The 20,677-nt window shown below is 41.9% G+C and overlaps 1 protein-coding gene across 6 annotated transcripts in view; it reads left to right on the top strand.

Moving 5' to 3' along the window:
• Positions 1-20,677, top strand: part of LOC106565572 (colorectal mutant cancer protein) — a 140,205-nt gene that overhangs the window by 104,827 nt on the left and 14,701 nt on the right. For all 6 annotated transcript variants that reach the window (XM_014132856.3, XM_014132848.3, XM_082955340.1 and 3 more), the window contains 6 exons: positions 4,477-4,623; positions 5,137-5,226; positions 6,364-6,512; positions 12,426-12,566; positions 15,902-16,002; positions 18,405-18,588. In XM_014132856.3, coding sequence (XP_013988331.1) covers positions 4,477-4,623; positions 5,137-5,226; positions 6,364-6,512; positions 12,426-12,566; positions 15,902-16,002; positions 18,405-18,588 — 812 coding nt within the window. The remainder of the gene's footprint in view (positions 1-4,476; positions 4,624-5,136; positions 5,227-6,363; positions 6,513-12,425; positions 12,567-15,901; positions 16,003-18,404; positions 18,589-20,677) is intronic.

The following is a 20,677-nucleotide window of genomic DNA, read 5'->3' as shown; positions in this document are numbered from 1 at the left end:
GTCCACATTATTTCACATATTTTAGACTGCAATAATAATTTCAATATCAAGGCATTGGTAAGGCCTAAAAAATGCACTATTCTTAGTGGTAATGGGCTACTTTTTTTGACAATTGTTGCATGCTTTTAGGGTGATGGGGGGGTTCTATATTAGGCCCTATATGTACAATTATATAAATTATACAATTGTATGACATTGAGGTCTTTGAAAATTATAATTAAGTGCTTGGAAAAGGTCCCTGAAAGTCCTTGAATTTGATTTGCCAATGTCTGTATGAACCCTGCTTAAATGATGTGTAATCCTAGGCCTATGATGTTGTATAGGTGAAGTTATGGCTCAGTTTCTTTTAAGTACACATATGGAACTGCATGAAAATCCTTATTTTTGTTTCAAATCATTTTCTCCCAATGGCCCCATTTATTTATAGAAAGACCCAATTAGACCGTGAGATGCATCAAGCGAAAACAGTCAGTCGGACCAGTCCTGCTAACCAACCTCACGGATTCTGTTTGCCTTGAGAAAGGAGACTCAGACGCAGCAGAAGAATCACTCCAGCTCAGCGCGCTCGTTCCTCTCTCTCCTCCTCTTTCCTCTAATGAAATCTGTCCATTTTGCCGACTAATTGGACAAATGCATTGCATTGCTGTTTCTATGCAAGGCTCCTTGAAAGGATTTCCTACGCACACATCGGCGCATCCTTGGGGGCCCGTGTCCTCCGGCTCAGCGTTTAAAAGATGGATTCAACCTAATTTGAGTGTCAAGGTCCGGAGACTATCTTAACTTCCCTTCCTTAGGGTTTTACCCTCCATTGAAGGAGAGGTATTTACTTTGGTAGTAAGCATATTTTACTTTTCTAGTAACGGTACTGTATGTGTCTCGTCCACATAATTCCTCTGCGTCAGCAGTTTGTTTACGATACAAAATAAACTATTCTTATGTTATTAATAGCTTGATTTTTGAGGTCAGATACAGACCTCTATATTGTCAGGTCATTGTAAGCATTCTAAGCTTTTACAATTCTTTCCACTCATAATACGACTCACAGATATGTAGGAATCAACCACTGCCGGTGGTAAAATACAGTGGAACATAAGTCTTTTTAAAGATCTGTTGAATTCAAGACCTGTCCTGGACAGATGTGCATGTGAGTCAAACCTGTTCACTCCCTCAGGCAGAGTGTCACAGTCGTAGTTCCTTTTGAAACCAGGAAATTACACGGAAGTCCTCGATTACATAATTACTGGCCAGAACTGAACAGAACCTATCATTTTCTTTGCCATTTCTTTTCTTGGGGATCATGAGGGAGGCAGCTGGCCAGGGGACTGGTTCATGATGGTACAGTCACAGTCCTCTTTGTGTCCTTTGGCAGCACATGGCAGCCATGTTGGCTTTTTTAGACCCACGGCTCCAAGGGAGTTTGGCAGGAGAGGAGAGCAGGAAAAACCGCAGTGTTCAAAGTCATGGCCAAGTACGCTCTCGCTCTCTCTTCTGCACGCTCTCTCTCTCCCACCCTATGTTCCTTCACTCCCTCTCTCTCTGTCACTCTCTCCCTCCCCATCTACCCACCCCACCTTCTCTCCCAGTATCTCTCTGCTACACTATCAGTCTTCTTCGGTCACTCTCTCTTCTATTCTGTCTCTGCCTGTCCCTCCCTTTCTGTCTTCTCTCTCTGAAATTCATCCTGTCTCCTCTTTCCTGACGTCCCTGTGAAATAGAGGTGGGGAAAATCACTGACGGAGTCAGAGGCAGGCTTATCGCCTCATCTGTTTTCCAGACCATTATGTCTGGCTCTAGAGGAAGCCTGATTTACACACCAAACCACACCTGCGTATGGCCGGGTAGCATACAGTGCATTCAGAAAGTATTCAGACCCCTTGACTTTTCCCACATTTTGTTACGTTACAGCCTTAAGCTAAAATTATGTAAATCAATCATTTTCCAATCGCCACACAATACCCCATAATGACAAAGCAAAAACAGGTTTTAGACATGTTTACAAATGTATAAAAAATACTAAACAGGCTGTATCACATCAGGCTGTGATTTGGAGTACCATAGGGCGGCGCACAATTGGCCCAGCGTCGTCGGTCATTGTAAATAAGAATTTGTTCTTAACTGACTTGCCTAGTTAAATTTAAGGTTTAAAAAAATACATACTTTATTTACATACGTATTCAGACCCTTTGCTATGACACTTGAAATTGAGCTCAGGTGCATCCTGTTTCCATTGATCATCCTTGATGTTTCTACAACTTGATTGAAGTCCATTTGTGGTAATTCAATTGATTGGACATGATTTGGAAAGGCACACACCTGTCTATATTAGGTCCCACAGTTGGCAGTGCATGTCAGAGCAAAAACCAAGCCATGAGATCGAAGGAATTGTCCGTAGAGCTCCAAGACAGGATTGTGTCGAAGCATTGAAGGTCCCCAAGAATACAGTGGCCTCTATCTCATTCTTAAATGGAACAAGTTTGGAACCACCAAGACTCTTCCTAGAGCTGGCCGCCCAGCCAAACTGAGCAATCGGGGGAGAAGGGAGGTGACCAAGAACCCAATGGTCACTCTGACAGAGCTCCAGAGTTACTCTGTGGCGATGGGAGAACCTTCGAGAAGGACAACCATCTCTGCAGCACTCCACCAATCAGGCCGTTGTTAAAATGGCCAGATGGAAGCCACTCCTCAAAAAAAGGCACATGACAGCCCAAATGGAGTTTGCCAAAAGGCACCTAAAGGACTCTCAGACCATGAGAAACAAGACTCTTTGGCCTGAATGCCAAGCGTCACGTCTGGTGGAAACCTGGCACCATACCTATGGTAAAGCAAGGTGGTGGCAGCATCATGCTGTGTGGATGTTTTTCAGCGGCCGGGACTGGGAGACTTATCAGGATCGAGGGAAAGATGGACGAAGCAAAGTACAGAGAGAACCTTGATGAAAAACTGCTCCAGAGAGCTCAGGACCTCAGACTGGGTCGAAGGTTCACCTTCCAACAGAACAACGACCCTAAGCACACAGCCAAGACAATGCAGGAGTGGCTTCGGGACAAGTCTCTGAATGTCCTCGAGTGGCCCAGCCAGAGCCTGGACTTGAACCTGCTCGAACATCTCTGGAGAGAACTGAAAATAGCTGTGCAGCGACGCTCCCCATCGAACCTGACAGAGCCTGAGAGGATCTGCAGAAAACTCTCCAAATACAGGTGTACCAAGCTTGTAGCGTCATACCCAAGAAGCCTCAAGGCTGTAATCGCTGCCAAAGGTGCTTCAACAAAGTACTGAAAGGGTCTGAATACTTGATATTTCAGTTTTGTATTTTTAATACATTTTGGAAAAATCTATAATAACTTGTTTTTGCTTTGTCATTATGGGGTATTGTGTGTAGACGGGAAAAAATGATTTAATCAATGTTAGAATAAAGCTGTAACGCTACAAAATGTGGAAAAAGTCGAGGGGTCTGAATACTTAATATGTACTGATGTTATATATATATTTTATATACATGTACTGATGTTATATATTTTTTTTATATACATGTACTGATGTTTGTACAGATAGTTACAATGATGTAGATATACTGTACCTTTTTCTATTTTGCCACATGTATGTATACAATGTAAAGGATTGGCCATATTATTGAAAACATGCAGGTAGCTAACATGATTTAGGCATCTTGACATGTCTGTGTATGCAGCTATATCCAGTTCTGCTAACAGCACATGCCAGTAGCTGACTCTGTGTGGTATGTTTGTGACATCAATGATTTATACTTCCATATATTTCCTCTCTGTCTGTACAATGGGTGCTGTGTAAAGCACAAAGGGCCGTTGTATCTTCATTGTTTATATTTTCGTGGGCCAGCGTTCAAACTAATGTTCCTTTCCACACTTTTTCTGGCAGAGGAAGCTCTCTCCCTCCAACACACACACATACACACACCCAACATACAAGCGTGTACGTAGGCACGCACACACACCTAGGGCCTAAACGGCTGTAGTGTTGTGAAGAGATAACAACAATTAAACAGCATATGTATTTTGTACACTAGCTGCAAGCATAATGCTGACAAATCCAAGCTGGCATACAAATTCATTGCAAGACCTGGCAAGTCTTTCCATGAGTTCTCTGATGCTTAATATAGAGCGAGAGAAGAAGCCTGTCAGCAGTGGAGCGACTCAAGTACCCTGTTTCCTCTGCATCATCACTGTCCCAGAATTCCTGCCTTTGCCCACTGCACTGAAGAGATCAGATGGATCCTCACATTGTCTCAAACTGGAGCAAGAAGTGGGTTAAGTAGCAACAAACTGAGTCCTTTTGTAAGTCGTCTGTATGATGAGTTTATAAGCAGGTGTGTGTGTGTGTTCTCAGCAGGTCTGCGCCCATGGACCTCAGCCTGTGTGTCTGTGTGTCCCATAGAATTAAATAGAACACATTCACAATAAAATAGTGATATACGGTTTCTCTATGGTGTCTTTTCCCCAGGTGCGAGAGCTGCAGACACGTCTCCAGAGCTCCCAGCCTGCAGGCCCGTCCAGCCCTGGGCGTCTCACCCCCGCCTCCCGCCCCATCAACCCCAGCACTGGGGAACTCAGCACCAGCAGCAGCAGTAACGATATACCTGTGGCCAAGGTAGAATGCCCACACACACACACGCTATGTCATGCATAGTAAGGTACAAAACACGTATATTATGCTTGCCAAAGTACTGGAATGATGGAGTAATGAAATTGGAACAATGGGATGATGTACATTCGTATGAGGGACACACACACTCTGTGGGGATATTCTGAACTCTCCTCTGGAATGTTCTCCATCTCTCTTTTCTCTCTTATTGTACTGTGTACTATTTCTTGAATGACACAAACACACACATGCACACACACACACTAATCTGTGTACTAGCCTTGAGCTAGTCCAGCCAGAGAGGGACAATCGTTATCAAAGAGTCAGTCTGATCAACCATTTTGCTCTTCCACTTTCCTGTGTGTGTGTCCTTGACATTGACCCTCAGAAGGAATTCAATACATTAGAGTTTGATTCCATACAGATCCAGTACAACCCCTACATTTATTTATTTTAGGGGCCAAGCACTTTTTATCAGTAATTCCTAGTAATATATTAAGTGTGTTGTCTTGTTGCTAGGTGGCAGAGCGGGTGAAGCTGTCTAAAACCAGGTCAGAGTCTTCCTCTACCGAGAGGCCTGTTCTGGGATCAGAGATCAGCAGCATCGGGGTAAGGAGATACTGGACGGCTATTCAATACTGAAGGCTTTGAGAGGGGGAAGATGCAAACGGCTTTAAAGAAAGGAAGAGAGGGAAGTAAGAAAGAGAGAGCGCAAGAGAGGTAGGGGTGGACAGGAAGAGTATGAGAGAGCGACATTAGGTAGGGGCACATTTCCCTGTAGCAGCTGGCCGATGGTAACAGCAGCATCAGCAGATGTGTCAGAGATGGGTATCTCCAGTGGAGTGTGACAGACCTGGTGTCACTCATTCCCCACTGTTCCCTTCCCCTGGCACCCACACAGCCTTGTTGACACTAAAGGTGACCTGCCAACGTCCCCTCTAACAGTTATCACTTTCCTCTTCTGGTGCCCTTTTTTTCTCTTGCGCCTCCCTCTCTCTCCTTTTCTTTCTCCCTCGCTCGTGTTCGTGTGTGAGTGATGGGAAATCAATCCTAATGATTCCAGGGCTTGTCTTTTCCCTGAAAGCTCCGGCCACTAAAATTCTCCTCTCAATCTTTAGCCGGAACCCATCTGCTCCAAAATAGACTAAAAAGAGAGGAAGAGGGAAGAAAGAGAAAGAGGCAGACTGTTAGCATTCCTCTGGGACTAGGCTGCGACGGATTATGTAAAGTTCAATAGAAAACCTGTCTCTCTCTGTATACAGTCTCGTGAAAAAGAGATTTGATCTCAAGGAGACTAACCTGTATAAGTAAAGAGTATAAACACTATCTGTATACACTGTGGATTAAGAGAGTAGAGGATCACAAAGAAATGCCCTCAGTCTGACCCACTGAATTCCTATGGTGTCGTTTTTACATTGTGATTTTTGGCTGCTCCTTCACTCACATTGGTTGAAGCGCTGTCTACTCCCCTTCTCGCCTTGTTTGTACCCCCCATTTACTCTTTACACAAAAGTAGTGCACTTCATATGGTATAAGTTACCATTTGAGACTGGGAGGCGACCTTAGATCTATGTAAATGTCTGTCTTACCCCCTGTCTGTCCTTGAGCTGTTCTTGTCTATTAATGTTCTGTATTATGTCATGTTTCTTGTTTTGTGTGGATCCCAGGAAGAGGAGCTGCTGCTTTTGTAACAGGTAATGGGGATCCTGATAAAATACCATATAACCCTGTTCCTCCTACTGCCAGGTGTCCAGTAACGTGGCGGAACACCTGGCCCACTCCCTTCAGGACTGCTCCAACATCCAGGAGATCTTCCAGACCCTCTACTCCCACGGATCAGCCATCTCTGAGAACAAGATCAGGGAGTTTGAAGTGGAGACAGAGAGACTCAACAGGTGATAGTCAAACCATGCTGTCATTGTCCTTATTATGTCCTTATCATTTTTTTATCCACTCGTCGGTCCATCCATGCCTAATTAATACTGTTAAAGTGGAACTGACAGCATTTTAACAAACTGAAATCGTATTCAAATCTGTTCATATACACCCCCGGGACTTTTTTTTTTTTTTTCATTTTCTGACAAGCGAGCACTTAGATATGGTCATTTTCACGGTTTCATAAATTCATAGAATGTTTGGTAATGACGAATAGAAAGGCATTTGAGAAATGTATATAACAATATAGAGTGGGAAAGCGGCCATGCGTTTGGACAATTAAGACACTGCAGGAAATAAAACCTAATAAAAACATTTGTCTTGTCCAGGACCGGAGTCTACACAGACCGGTGCGCCATAGCCAATTCGAGCTACAGTAGGTCTATATGCTAATAAGCCATTTGACACATGGGCAGTGTTGCCTACAATATTTAGCAAGTTTTCAGACTCCTCCAGCTACTTTTATTGGTAAAAGATTCTAGCGTCGATTTCAGCTACTTACACGGGCTTGCCATCATTCACTTTGAACTGGACTGTGTGTTTACAGGCAGTAGCAACAACATGATTTTAGATCATTAGAAAGCATTTGCCAAAAGCCACATATTTCTGCAAATATATAAATACCGCGGGAGTCATCTTACATTTGGGAACAACAGTCTTATTGATCAAACAGCCATGAAAAGGTAGGCTGTTTCCTTCAGTTGCCTATGCACATCAACAATAACAAGATCAATAACTAATGTTAGCCAGAGTGAGATGAGCTAAAATCTACCGAGGGAACAGTAGGTGAACCCTCTCAAACTTTTTTAGCTTGTAGTTGGCTGTCAAAATTGCACTGCTAAACGATGGGGAATAGTAGCCTGCTCGCCCTTCTGCAGCTTGCCTGCCAAAGTGCGGTGTAGTTAGCTGTATATTAAAGATTCAGACTATGCTCATTAAAACCTCTTCGGGCTAGGGGGCGGTATTTTCACGTCCGGATGAAAAGTGTGCCCAAAGTAAACTGCCTGCTACTCAGGCCCAGAAGCTAGGATATGCATATAATTGGTAGATTTGGATAGAAAACACTCTAAAGTTTCTAAAACTGTTAAAATTATGTCTGTGAGTATAACAGAGCTTATTTGGCAGGCGAAAAACCCGAGGACAAACCATCCAGGAATTTTTGTTGTTGTTGTTGAGGTGACAGTGTTTTCAATGGGATTTCTATGTGGATCTAGATTTCTAAGGCACTTGCTTGCTGTTCCTATCGTTTCCACTGGATGTCAACAGTCTTTAGAAATTGGTTGATGTTTTTCTTTTGAGTAATGAAGAAGTATTGCTGTTCAGAACGAGGGTCGAGTCTAGTGTACTGTTGTGGTTGGGGCGCAAGACATGAAAGCTCACTCCACTTTGTTTTCGTCCTGTATTGAACACAGTTTATTCCGTCTTAAATTTTATTGATTATTTACGTAAAAAAATACATAAAGTTGTATTAGGAAAGTTGTTTGGATCAAGATTACAGGTAACTTATTAGATATTTTGTAGTCATGATGCGCGAGTTGGAACCGGTGTTTTTCTGAATAAAACGCGCCAAATAAATGGACATTTTGGAGATATAACGACAGAATTTATCTAACAAAAGGACCATTTATGATGTTTATGGGACATATTGGAGTGCCAACAGAAGAAGATCTTCAAAGGTAAGGCATGAATTATATAGTTATTTCTGAGTTTTGTGTCGCGCCTGGCGGGTTGAATTATGATTGTCATGTGTTTGTTTGATGGGGTGCTGCCCTCAGATAATAGCATGGTTTGCTTTCGCCGTAAAGCCTTTTTGAAATCTGACATGGTGGCTAGATTAACAAGAAGTCAGGCTTTAATTTGGTGTATTGCACTTGCAAATGTATGAAAGTAAAAAAAAATGTAATCATTTATTTTGAATTTCGCACTCTGCAGTTTCACCGGATGTTGTCAAATCGATCCCGTTAACGGGATTTGATCCATAAGAAGTTTTAATATCTCGTCAACGGAACGTGCAAGAATGATATAAATTACATATTCAGAATCAGCTGACAATAGCAAAAAAGTTGCACCCCTTGTTTTTGCAATTCGGTGGCTTTTTCTTTTTGGAGGCGAAATGTAGCTAAAACATTGCTCTCCTCTGCTCAGAGGGTTAAGGGGAACAGTCTTACAACTCCAAAGCCTACTTTTGCATGTTAATGAATAGCTACATTGTTCGGAGGCCTCTTCTTTCGAATTCACAGCAATTTGTTTAGCGTTTTTTTACTTGCTAGCTAACCAAATGACACCTGCATCTCTAGCTGTAGCCACAGAAAAAAAAAATGATATGGGGGGGGGGTCATCAATGTGATCATCACCCATGCTTTGATTGTATTGACATTCCCAGCCCTGGTTACATTTGTCCGTTTTTGTCCAAAATATTGAGTCATTGAAACTGAAACAGTGCTTCCCAAATAGCTGGAGGAATTAAACAAACAAAGCTAAGATTTACAACTTGATAGCAATATTTATTGGACTACCAAGACATTTATTGGTGAATTATATTAATCATGCATTGAACTATCTATTCTGCCAACAATGCCTTACTCTACATCATGGAATGTTTGGTCAAATTGAACCTATTTTTAAAACCTCTTATAAAGTTGGTTTTGTAGCATGAACTGGGAATTTCATATTTTTGACTGATATTATGATTGTCTGTTTCATATCTGCAAAGTAGTTAAAACGCTGTCAGTTCCACTTTTAAGTAATACTTTATCACATCATTGATGCAAAAATGCCATGACAGTAGCCATACTTCAGTATAACGCAAGCATTAGATTAGAGTTATTTTGTATAGAAAACATTTGGACAGATGGAAAGAATAATAAAATAAAATACACACATTTGCTTTGGATTGGTTTAGGATTAAAATAAAGGGACATGTTTATAATGTCAACTGTAGTATTGACATCCTCCATGGTGTTGCGCTGTGGTGTAGAGACACAGTTCATTCAACCTCATTTACTGCCTTTTTAATAACCATAGCTGATATGGTTGACTTGCTTAAACAAATGTGGTTACTACTGACTCCTTGTGGATTTGTGTAAGTTGATAAGAACCGCATTCTTCTTCAATAATAACGAATGCCAAAATGAATTTTGACGATTGAACTATGCACAAACATTATTACATTTACAGTACCAGTTTGGACACACCTACTCATTCAAGGGTTTTTCTTTTATTTAAAAAAAATTCTACATTGTAGAATAATAGTGAAGACATCAAAACTATGAAATAACACATATGGAATTATGTAGTAACCAAAAAAGCGTTAAACAAATCAAAATATATTTTATATTTGAGATTCTTCAAAGTAGCCACCCTTTGCCTTGATGACAGCTTTGCACATTCTTGGCATTCTCTCAACCAGCTTCACCTGGAATGCTTTTCCAACAGTCTTGAAGTAGCCCTGTTGGTTCAGCACCTTCAAAATGGACACCTACAGAAATTCAGATAGATGTTAGTTCAGATAAATTCAGCAAGATGTTGAGGCCTTTACTTTACTCTTCTTTAAGTCGCTCTGGATAAGAGCGTCTGCTAAATGACATAAATGTAAATGAGAGAGAGGGGGGGACTCGGTTGGCCTACCATTTTAAGTATTTTATTAGGCCTATGTGGTCTAAAAGGGAAGGAAAATACAAATCATGAGGATCCACTTTTATATACAATATACTGACCCACAGACAAAACAAACTTTGCAATATCAACTGGAATTACATGGGTCTATTACTGAACTTTTTGTTGTAAACAAATATTTGAATGGGAAGAGACTGTCAATGGCAAACATGGTTACAGACCCAACAACATTATATAGTAGCTCCTCCTCATCAAGAAATGCACATGAGCTAATTATAATACACAAAGTAAGCAAAACAATGAAATCATTCCAAAATTGCCTTAAATGATGAATAAGATACCTATAACAATGGGCCTATAAAAATTGAGATGTACAAACTATGTCATAAGGGAACGATGAGCAGATAAGAGGCAATCCGTAATTTCAATGAAGACATTAATGAACAAGCTAAAATGGACATAGTCAATATAAATATTTGTTCGGCACTTTTGAAATACACAGCAACAGAATTCAGAACATGGGGCCGTTTTTACAGTATTCTCCCTGTACATCAAGTCAGAACTGTAGGATAAATAAAGGGGGCATATAAGCAGACAAATAAATCTCTTACAATATTCAATTATGACATTTCTCTTAAACAGCCTATAGGCTATATGTGCACCACCAAGTCATAACAGTAGGCTAAGTTATGAGGGGGTAAGTGATCACATTATTAGGGTGAGGCTCATGGGCTACTAACAGCTTACTACACAACTTACACTTATTATTACTTTCTTAGTTACAGTATACATAACTCCCTGGCATATTACATCTTTTATGCAGCAGCTTTTAAGAAATCTTTGGACTCACATTGTTGTGCTGTGCTCACTTGAACAGGAAGGTGGTGCGGCGGGCCTTCTTGTGGGAAAATATTGTCATCGAAGTCTGGCATTCTCTGGATTTATCATGCTTTCAAGACAACTGGGAGCTCGGGAAAAAAACAAGGTTGAATCATGACGCCAGTGAATCGTGACGTCAGGTCGGAGCTCTAGAATGAGGCCCGAGTTCTCGACTTGGAATTCCCAGTTGAGCTCGTTTTTTTCCGAGTTGTCTTGAACTCACTGAAGTCTGAGATTTCCCAGTTCCGAGTTTCCAGTTCTTTAGAACGCGGCTGAAGTCATGCTGGATTGACAGCATGGTCAATGTATTCAACCTTTTCTGTCACATGGTGGTGTGAATGTTTATCATTTTAAGATTGGAAAAGAGACCCTTTCAGACAGATGTTTTAAACCCAGACTTGGACCACACACTCTCTCCACTGAATAGCAGGCAGGGGAAGCAAAATAGTTAGCCACTGATTCCTTCCAAAACTACTCATTGTTGAATTTGCTATTTCCGACTTGTTGTGTAATGTTTATGTCCAATGGCCATTGAGCACTGATACGTTTTATCTATAATCTCTCTTCATATAAAAATAATTTGCCAGTAGATTGTCAATGTGATTCATGATGGTGACTGCTTTTCTAGCTTGCTAGCATGTGGCTTTATTCACTCAATAAATGTGTTTTTACATTGTTTGCAAACTGATATGTGACACGAATTAATGCCCAAATAACATGCTAAACAGGCAACAACAACAAACAAACAAAAATGACGGGTCGCCACAGGTTAAAGGGATAGTTCACCTTAAAATCCAACCAGAATTGGTGTAATGAGTCAATCTAAAATGAATAGGAAAGATCAGCACCTGATAACCTGTGACAAAACTTTGAAACTTTACATTTTGGTGTGTACTATCCCTTTAAGGTTGTTATTTGGCACATGTGTTTTATGGGATATCCCATACGTTTACCACTAACGACCAGGCTGCTGACACACTATTTTCTCTTAATTAAGCCCAGAGTGCTTTATCGACGTCCTTGATTAGATGGATAGTTACGCGTCATTAGCTACTCTCACATAATCTACCCATAAAACCAAGGCCATTTGAGTTCTGTAGAGGGGGGTGGCTATAGTTTCCCTGTCCCTTTTTCCCTTAACACTCACTTAAACTGCAATAGATGATGTGTGATGAGCGACCTGGCACAAAATGGATGCCGTGACTCACCCAGGTGGGTGCTTTATATCGCTGGTGGATGGGTGAGTCGCAATGTGAGGTGCTTTGAGATATGACGGGCACTTTATACTATAAATGTACCCCAATGATGATTGTGTGTGTGTGTGTGTGTGGTGTGTGTGTGTGTGTGTGTGTGTGTGTGTGTGTGTGTGTGTGTTCCAGCCGCATCGAGCATCTGAAGTCTCAAAATGACCTGTTGACCATCACGTTGGAGGAGTGTAAGGGCAACGCAGAGAGGATGAGCATGCTGGTGGGCAAATACGAATCTAATGCCACCGCCCTGCGACTGGCGCTGCAGTACAGGTACACACTCAGCACTGCCTAACCTAATGGAGCATGCAACATGCATAACACATTTGCGCAGTCCTGGTTGGATTCACGCATCAGCCAGAAAGAAACATGCCAACAGGGTAAAAGCCTGAATGCAAATTCCCTGCTCCACTCTTAAGACCAAGCCTACTCTGAGCCTTGCATAGCTGACAGACACCTTATCAAGCTGTAAACATCAGAACCACACTAATGTTCCTCGTTAGAAGCCTCCTCCAGTAATTATAATTAAGCTGTACTCTTCGAGGTCAGGACCTTTTTTGTAGGTTCCATACGGTAGCGGCCATTTGCATCTTATTAGCATTCGCATCCCCTTGGCCAATCAAGTGTGTTTGTGTACGGGCCTTGGCCCCTCTCTGATAAGGTGCCCTGAAGGTGCCCAGTCAGCAAAGCTAACGCTAACGAGATACGAAATGGAAAAACAGATCTAATCTAAGTGGTATTTCTAATTAGCATCATGCTAATCATCCAACCATGATAATCCTGTGGTGATGTTATGAGTTGCAGAAAGGCTGTTAATCCTTTTCTTGTATGGCAAAAGTTAAGCAAACTGAAATGGAAATAAGTTGTATTTTCAGCTGTTGATTTTGGCTGAATGTAATATTGTGGTGCATGGTAACGTTACGTGTGTTTCTCATAGCATTCTGCATAGCATGTCTCAGGGAGACGGATTACCTCAAAGCAAAGCTATGAGCAGATTAATAAACAGATACAAAGATAGATGACCAATACATAAATAGAAACGTTATAGCCATAAAAAAGAATTATTAGTCTTGCCCATTACACCAGAGTACACAACACTTGAATAGCCCTCAAATGCATTATTAATATAACACCAGTTCCATTAAAAACACAAACACACACTAAGATTCATACTGTGTGTTTTTCCCTGTATGATTTATTCATAAAGCCATTGATTTTATGTGATGTGGGGGACTGTAGTGTGTTTGTACCTGGAGGGAGAGAGGGTTTGACCATCTGTGTCTGGTTTGTTGTTCAATAGAAGCCCAGATGTCAGTGCTTTGATTGAATTTCAGCCCCGCCAAGTGGGATGTCAGCGAGGCCACCCCATTGGGCCATTTGGGGAGAGATAGTCTTTCATTGGATGGGGGAGTGTGGTGTGTAGGATTGTAAAGCTACCGGAATCTTCAGTAATTTTGGTAATTAACAGAAAATCTATGGCAATCTATCGGAATTTAGGTAATTTATACTTGAATTTTGTATTCAAAAATGTATTCATATATACTGAACAAAAATATAAACGCAACATGTAAAGTGTTGGTCCCATGTTTCATGAGCTGAAATAAAAAATCCCAGAAATGTTCCAAAATGTTGTGCCCACATTTGCCAAGGTAATCCATCCGCCTGACAGGTGTGGCATATCAAGAAGCTGATTAAACAGTATGATCATTACACAGGTGCACCTTGTGCTGGGGGCAATAAAAGGCCACTCTAAAATGTGCAGTTTTGTCACACAGCACAATGCCACGAATGTTTCAAGTTTTGAGGGAGCGTGCAATTGGCATGCACACAGCAGGAATGTCCACCAAAGTTGTTACCAGAGAATTGAATGTTAATTTCTCTATCATAAACCGCCTTCAATGTCATTTTAGAGAATTTGGCATTACTTCCAACCGGCCTCACAACCGCAGACCACGTGTATGGTGTCGTGTGGGCGAGCGGTTTGCTGACAACGTTGTGAACAGAGTGCCCCGTGGTGGCGTGGGGTTATGGTTTGGGCAGGCATAAGTTACGGACAATGAATACAATTGCATTGTATTCCCGGTCATGTGAAATCCATAGATTAGGGCCTAATTGATGTATTTCAATTGACTGATTTCCTTATGTGAACTGTAACTCAGTAAAATCTTTTAAATTGTTGCATGTTGCTTTTATATTTTTGTTCGGTATATTTAACATGTGATAAGACCACACAGAGAGCCAGAGATTATCACATCCATTGTGATAATCTGAAGTACCCAAAAGGGCCACTAGATGTCTTGTGATAAATTACATAAAATCCTTGAAAGATACTGCAATTCTGGTAGTTTACTGGTGAACTTTTCCCTAGGGGTGTGTGTATGTGTGCATTTAATATTTGGTGGAAGAAGGAGCTCTCGCTCTCTCTGTCTCTCTGTTTCTGTCTCTCTCTCTCTCTTTCTGTCTCTCTCTCTCGCTCTCTCTGTCTCTCTCTCTCTCTCTCTGTGTCTGAGTTGGACACTATGTATTTAAAAAGCAGTGTGGCGCCAAGCTAGTAAACGGTGCTATTAATCAGCATTCTGGAAAGCAGTGTAATGTTATAAAGAATCAAGAGGGGGCTTGGAGCACAGCAAGTGAGTGTGTGTTTGGCTGTGTGTGTGCGTGTGACTAAAACTATAATCATAAGATTGAAACATCAAAAAGAGGAACACTGTGATGTATGTTGATAATGCTGGCTACTTTATGGTGTTTTTGCAGGCAGAAACTTGCTGTGTGTGTATTTGCGTTCTTGAGAGAGTGACTAACTCGTAGTGTTGGCGTTGAGCTATTAAAGTGTGTAAAAGTATCCACAGGATTTGTTTTGGTACAGCTGAATTAGCAGGGGACTGGAGTCGAGGTTGTGTGTGTGTGGAAGTGTGTTTGTGTGTGTAAATGAGAAACATGTGTTTTTAAATCAGGTCTGCCCCTCTAGCATCATCCATCAAAACATACGTGTGCACACACACACACACACACACAACAAATAGAGACTAGCTATGAGGAGAAAATAACTTAGAGATGTTAAATGTTTAAATTGAATGCAGGCTTCAGACTTCCTCTGTGGATGAATGACGAGTTTTTAGGCTTAATACTTAATTACCCTAGCTCTCTCTGTATTTGTTTGGAGAAAAGGTGGCTTTTTTCCTGATGTGTAATCATGACCTGATTAAACGATAGTGCCTGGCTGTTTTTCTTCCATCCCCGGGCCCCAGGCAAACACGCACGCGCTATGATGACTGTAGTTAAATAGACATCAGCACCTCTCGGCCGCGTTCCTTTTGAACACGATGAAAGTGCAACACAGAGGAAGGATAATTGGATGCGAGAGGCCTCCACATTCCTCGTGTGCGTGAGAGAGTGCGAGAAAGAGGGAGAGAGAGCTTATGTGCGTTCTCATTTAGTAGTGCAAATAGGTTGTGTTCTCTGTCAGTCAGTGTATAGAGGCCTATGAGCTACTTTGTGTGTGTGTGTGTGTGTGTGTGTGTGTGTGTGTGTGTGTGTGTGTGTGTGTGTGTGTGTGTGTGTGTGTGTGTGTGTGTGTTTTAACTGATATACCTGTGTTCTTTCCTCAGTGAACAGTGTATAGAGGCCTATGAGCTGCTGTTAGCCCTGGCGGAGAGTGAACAGAGTCTGGTATTTGGCCAGTTCAGAGCTGCCGGAGTGGGGACTGTAGGTGAGTCACACTTCATGCCCACACAGGCTTGTTTGTTCTTTGATCAGTGCTGGTTTGTTCCTCCCTGCATTAAGAGACCCACAGTTGAACTCCTCCAACCAATCAAAGCAAAGAGGCCACCTCCCAGAAACATTACACTTCTAATCTATTACTCTTTCACAAACTGCTCCACTCACCTATGTCATTCCTTCACAAACCTCTCCTCCATCACTCCTCTTCACTTCTCTCATCCTCCCATCATAAACGTCTATCTCCTACTCATTTGTTTCCCTCCTTCCCCAGCTCTCCTCCCTCTCTCCTTCGGCTGTTGACAGGTGTCATGTCTTCAGTGAGGCATGTCATGCATCATGACTCCCTTGTCTCACACACTTCCCCCACTCCCAACCTAACCTTTTCCCCTTCAACACAAAAATACTCTCTCAGAAGAACATCCCCTTAGGGTAAATCCATTTGAATTCAATCACTTTTTGACAGCACCCCTTTTTATTTGAATGAAACCTTCCATACATATTTTTCCCATTGTAGAAGTGCTCAGTAAGTTACTTTTTGGAACTGAATGCCAAACTATTCAAGAGATTAAGGGGCTCAAAGTGGACCCATTTTGCATACCCAACAACAACATGAGACATCCATGTCTTCAGCACTGGAAAAGATAAACGGTTGAGTTTTATATCATTTAAAAGCTTACAAACAGGGCTGTCAAACAAAACCAAAAAATCGGGAGAAAAAATAAAATGTTTCCTTTTTTAGCTCTTTCCACTCACAGCCCTTTCATCCCGTATGCGGGTTGCAAATGTCAGATTTTGTCATTGATAGGCGCCTCTCCTAAATTGGAACACAGTGCTCAGGTTCTCCTCTTCACAGCGCAGGATCGGTTTTGACTGACATCTGTTAAAAACTTGAGCACTGTGCACGACAAGAAGCCCCCATCCCTCCTGCTAATTAGGCTACTTTTGCACCATTTTTGTTGTCTGAGTTAGGAAAATACTGTAAATTGAGAGGAGTCGATGTGTTCTGAAAGATGAGACTATAGGATTATTAAGGATTATATTAAATACCGCTTTGATGTCATACAAGCAAACCACACACCCAAACCACACACCCACTCATATGCTTTTATAGTTCTTCTGTTAAAAACATTTCAATTTGGCCCTATCCATAGAGGCCAATTTCCACTAGTGTAAGTGGTTAATTAACCTTTAATGCCAATTATTAAACTGTTGATTTTCATATTTACATACAGTATCAGTCAAAAGTTTGGACACACCTACTCATTCCAGGGTTTAACACATATGGAATCATGTAGTAACCCAAAAATATTTTATATTTGAGATTCTTCAAAGTAGCCACCCTTTGTCTTGATGACAGCTTTGCACACTCTTGGCATTCTCTCAAAAAGCTTCACCTGGAATGCTTTTCCAACAGTCTTGAAGGAGTTCCCACATATGCTGAGCACTTGTTGGCTGCTTTTCCTTCGCTCTGCGGTCCGACTCATCCCGAACCATCTCAATTGGGTTGAGGTCGGGTGATTGTGGGGGCCAGGTCATCTGATGCAGCACTCCATCACTCTCCTTCTTGGTCAAATAGCCCTTACACAGCCTGGAGGTGTGTTGGGTTATTGTCCTGTTGAAAAACAAATGACAGTCCCACTAAGCGCAAACCAGATGGGATGGCGTATCCCTGCAGAATGCTGTGGTAGCCATGCTGGTTAAGTGTGCCTTGAATTCTAAATAAATCACTGACAGTGTCACCAGCAAAGCACCCCTACACGATCACACCACCTCCTCCATGCTTCACAATGGATGTTTCATGGTATGGGGTATGCAAAATGGGTCAACTTTGAACACCTTTATCTCCTGAATTTTTTGGTATTCGGGTCCAAAAATGTACTTTCTGTCCACTTCTAAGATAGGCAGAAGTGTATGGAAAGTGTTTAAATCAAAAGGGATGCTGTAAAAAAAATTATGAATTCAAATGGATGTGGCGCAGGGGTATAAGGCACTGCATCTCAGTGCTAGAGGTGTCATTACAGACCCTGGTTCGATCCCGGGCTGTATCACAACCGGCCGTGATCGGGAGTCCCATAGAGCGGCGCACAATTGGCCCAGGGTCATTAGGGGAGGGTTTGGCCAGGGTAGGCCATCATTGTAAATAAGAATTTGTTCTTAACTGACTTGTCTAGTTAAATAAAATTTAAATAAACGTATTCATCTAATGCTGACCAACTTTACATGCAGTATTTATAGCCTTTTGTAGCCATATTTACATTGTCAGTTTGAATGCTCTATTCGATCATTCTGTTCATATGGCATATCTCATTGGCCTTGTGAGAGCCCTAAAATGACTGCAGCAAATGCAAGTTATTTGACGGTTCTCTCCTTACTGTGTCTGTGTGCGTGTAGGTGAGCAGTCGGGAGAGGAGAGCATCACTCAGATCCTGAAGAGAGCCCACGACTGCAGGAAGACAGCAGAGAACGCAGCCAAGGATCTGCTGGGCAGGCTGGACGGTAGCTGTGGAGCCGCATTCGCTGTGACTGGCTGCAGCGTTCAACCATGGGAGAGCCTGTCCTCCAATAGTCACACTAGGTTTGTGTGCGAGTGTGCATGTGTGTGTTTGTAGAGTGTCTTCTATCAGCCGTGTGTGTGTGGTGTGTGTACTTGTTTGAGAATGTCTGCACATTGGTAATTATCCCATGTGTAACATGTGTTTAACTCACCAATGCATTCCTGTTTATTTTCTATGAGAATCTTTCTAGTTCATTACTTATATGGAAATCCATCCCCTAAATATTCTATATTGAAACATAATTGAGGCCAACCCTCTGCTCACGTGCCCATGACAGTTCAGGCAAGGAAGCTGCTCCCTAAACAAAGCATTAATCTACAGCCACTGCTCCAGGAGAGAGAAGACATGACATTCATATGTGGCTCAAATGTTAGTCAGGAGCACAGCAGGCAATTGACAATTAATGTAGGAGATGAGAGTCCACAGTGCTGTGCTGTCAGACCAGTACACTAACGGACAATCCCTATGCTGGATCCACATCACTGATCACACGAACGCACACACGCACACAGCAGGGAATCACACGCTGGCTTTTTAATCATAGACACAAATTCATAATGAAATCTTTCTCTCCCTCCGTCCCTCTCACATGTACGCACACACAGACATACAGTTCATTCGGCAAGTTTTCAGACCCTGCAACTTTTTCCACATTTTGTTACATTACAGCCTTATTCTAAAATTGATGAAATAAAAACATGTGCTCGTCAATCTACACACAATACCCCATAAAGACAAAGAAAAAATGCAAATGTATTCAAAATAAAAAACATTCCTTATTTACAGTTGAAGTCGGAAGTTTACATACACTTAGACTGGGGTCATTAAAACTCGTTTTTCAACCACTCCACAAATTTCTTGTTAACAAACTATAGTTTTGGCAAGTCGGTTAGGACATCTACTTTGTGCATGACACAAGTAATTTTTCCAACAATTGTTTACAGACATGTTATTTAACTTAGAATTCACTGTATCACAATTCCAGTGGGTCAGAAGTTTACATACACTAAGTTGACTGTGCCTTTAAACAGCTTGGACAATTCCAGAAAATGTCATGGCTTTAGAAGCTTCTGATAGGCTAATAGACATCATTTGAGTCAATTGGAGGTGTACCTGTGAATGTATTTCAAGGCCTACCTTCAAACTCAGTGGCTCTTCGCTTGACATCATGGAAAATCAAAAGAAATCAGACAAGACCTCAAGAAAAAGAATTGTAGATCTCCACAAGTCTGGTTCATCCTTGGGAGCAATTTCCAAACACCTGAAGGTACCACGTTCATCTGTACAAACAATACTACACAAGTATAAACACCATGGGACCACGCAGCCGTCATACCGCTCAGGAAGGAGACGCGTTCTGTCTCCTAGAGATGAACGTACTTTAGTTCGAAAAGTGCAGATCAATCCCAGAACAACAGCAAAGGACCTTGTGAAGATGCTGGAGGAAACAGGTACAAAAGTATCTATATCCACAGTAAAATGAGTCCTTTATCGACATAACCTCAAAGGCCGCTCAGCAAGGAAGAAGCCACTGTTCCAAAACCGCCATAAAAAGCCAGACTACGGTTTGCAACTGCACATGTGGACAAAGATCGTACTTTTTGGAGAAATGTCCTCTGGTCTGATGAAACAAAAATAGAACTGTTTGGCCATAATGACCATTGTTTTATGTTTGGAGGAAAAAGGGGGAGGCTTGCAAGCCAAAGAACACCATCCCAACCGTGAAGCACGGGGGTGGCAGCATCATGTTGTGGGGGTGCTTTGCTGCAGGAGGGACTGGTGCACTTCACAAAGTAGATGGCATCATGAGGATGAAAAATGATGTGGATATATTGAAGCAACATCTCAAGACATCAGTCATCAAGTTAAAGCTTGGTCGCAAATGGGTCTTCCAAATTAACAATGACCCCAAGCATACTTCCAAAGTTGTGGCAAAGTGGCTTAAGGACAACAAAGTCAAGGTATTGGACTGGCCATCACAAAGCCCTGACCCCATCCTATAGAAAATTTGTGGGCAGAGCTGAAAAAGCTTGTGTGAGCAAGGAGGCCTGCAACCTGACTCAGTTACACCAGCTCTGTCAGGAGGAATGGGCCAAAATTCACCCAACG

Source organism: Salmo salar, chromosome 01 (genome assembly GCF_965601325.2).
Source record: "Salmo salar chromosome 01, fSalSal1, whole genome shotgun sequence".
NCBI classification, from domain to species: domain Eukaryota; kingdom Metazoa; phylum Chordata; class Actinopteri; order Salmoniformes; family Salmonidae; genus Salmo; species Salmo salar.
The sequence above is the reverse complement of the archived record's forward strand: the minus strand, read 5'-3'. Positions and strand labels throughout refer to the sequence as shown.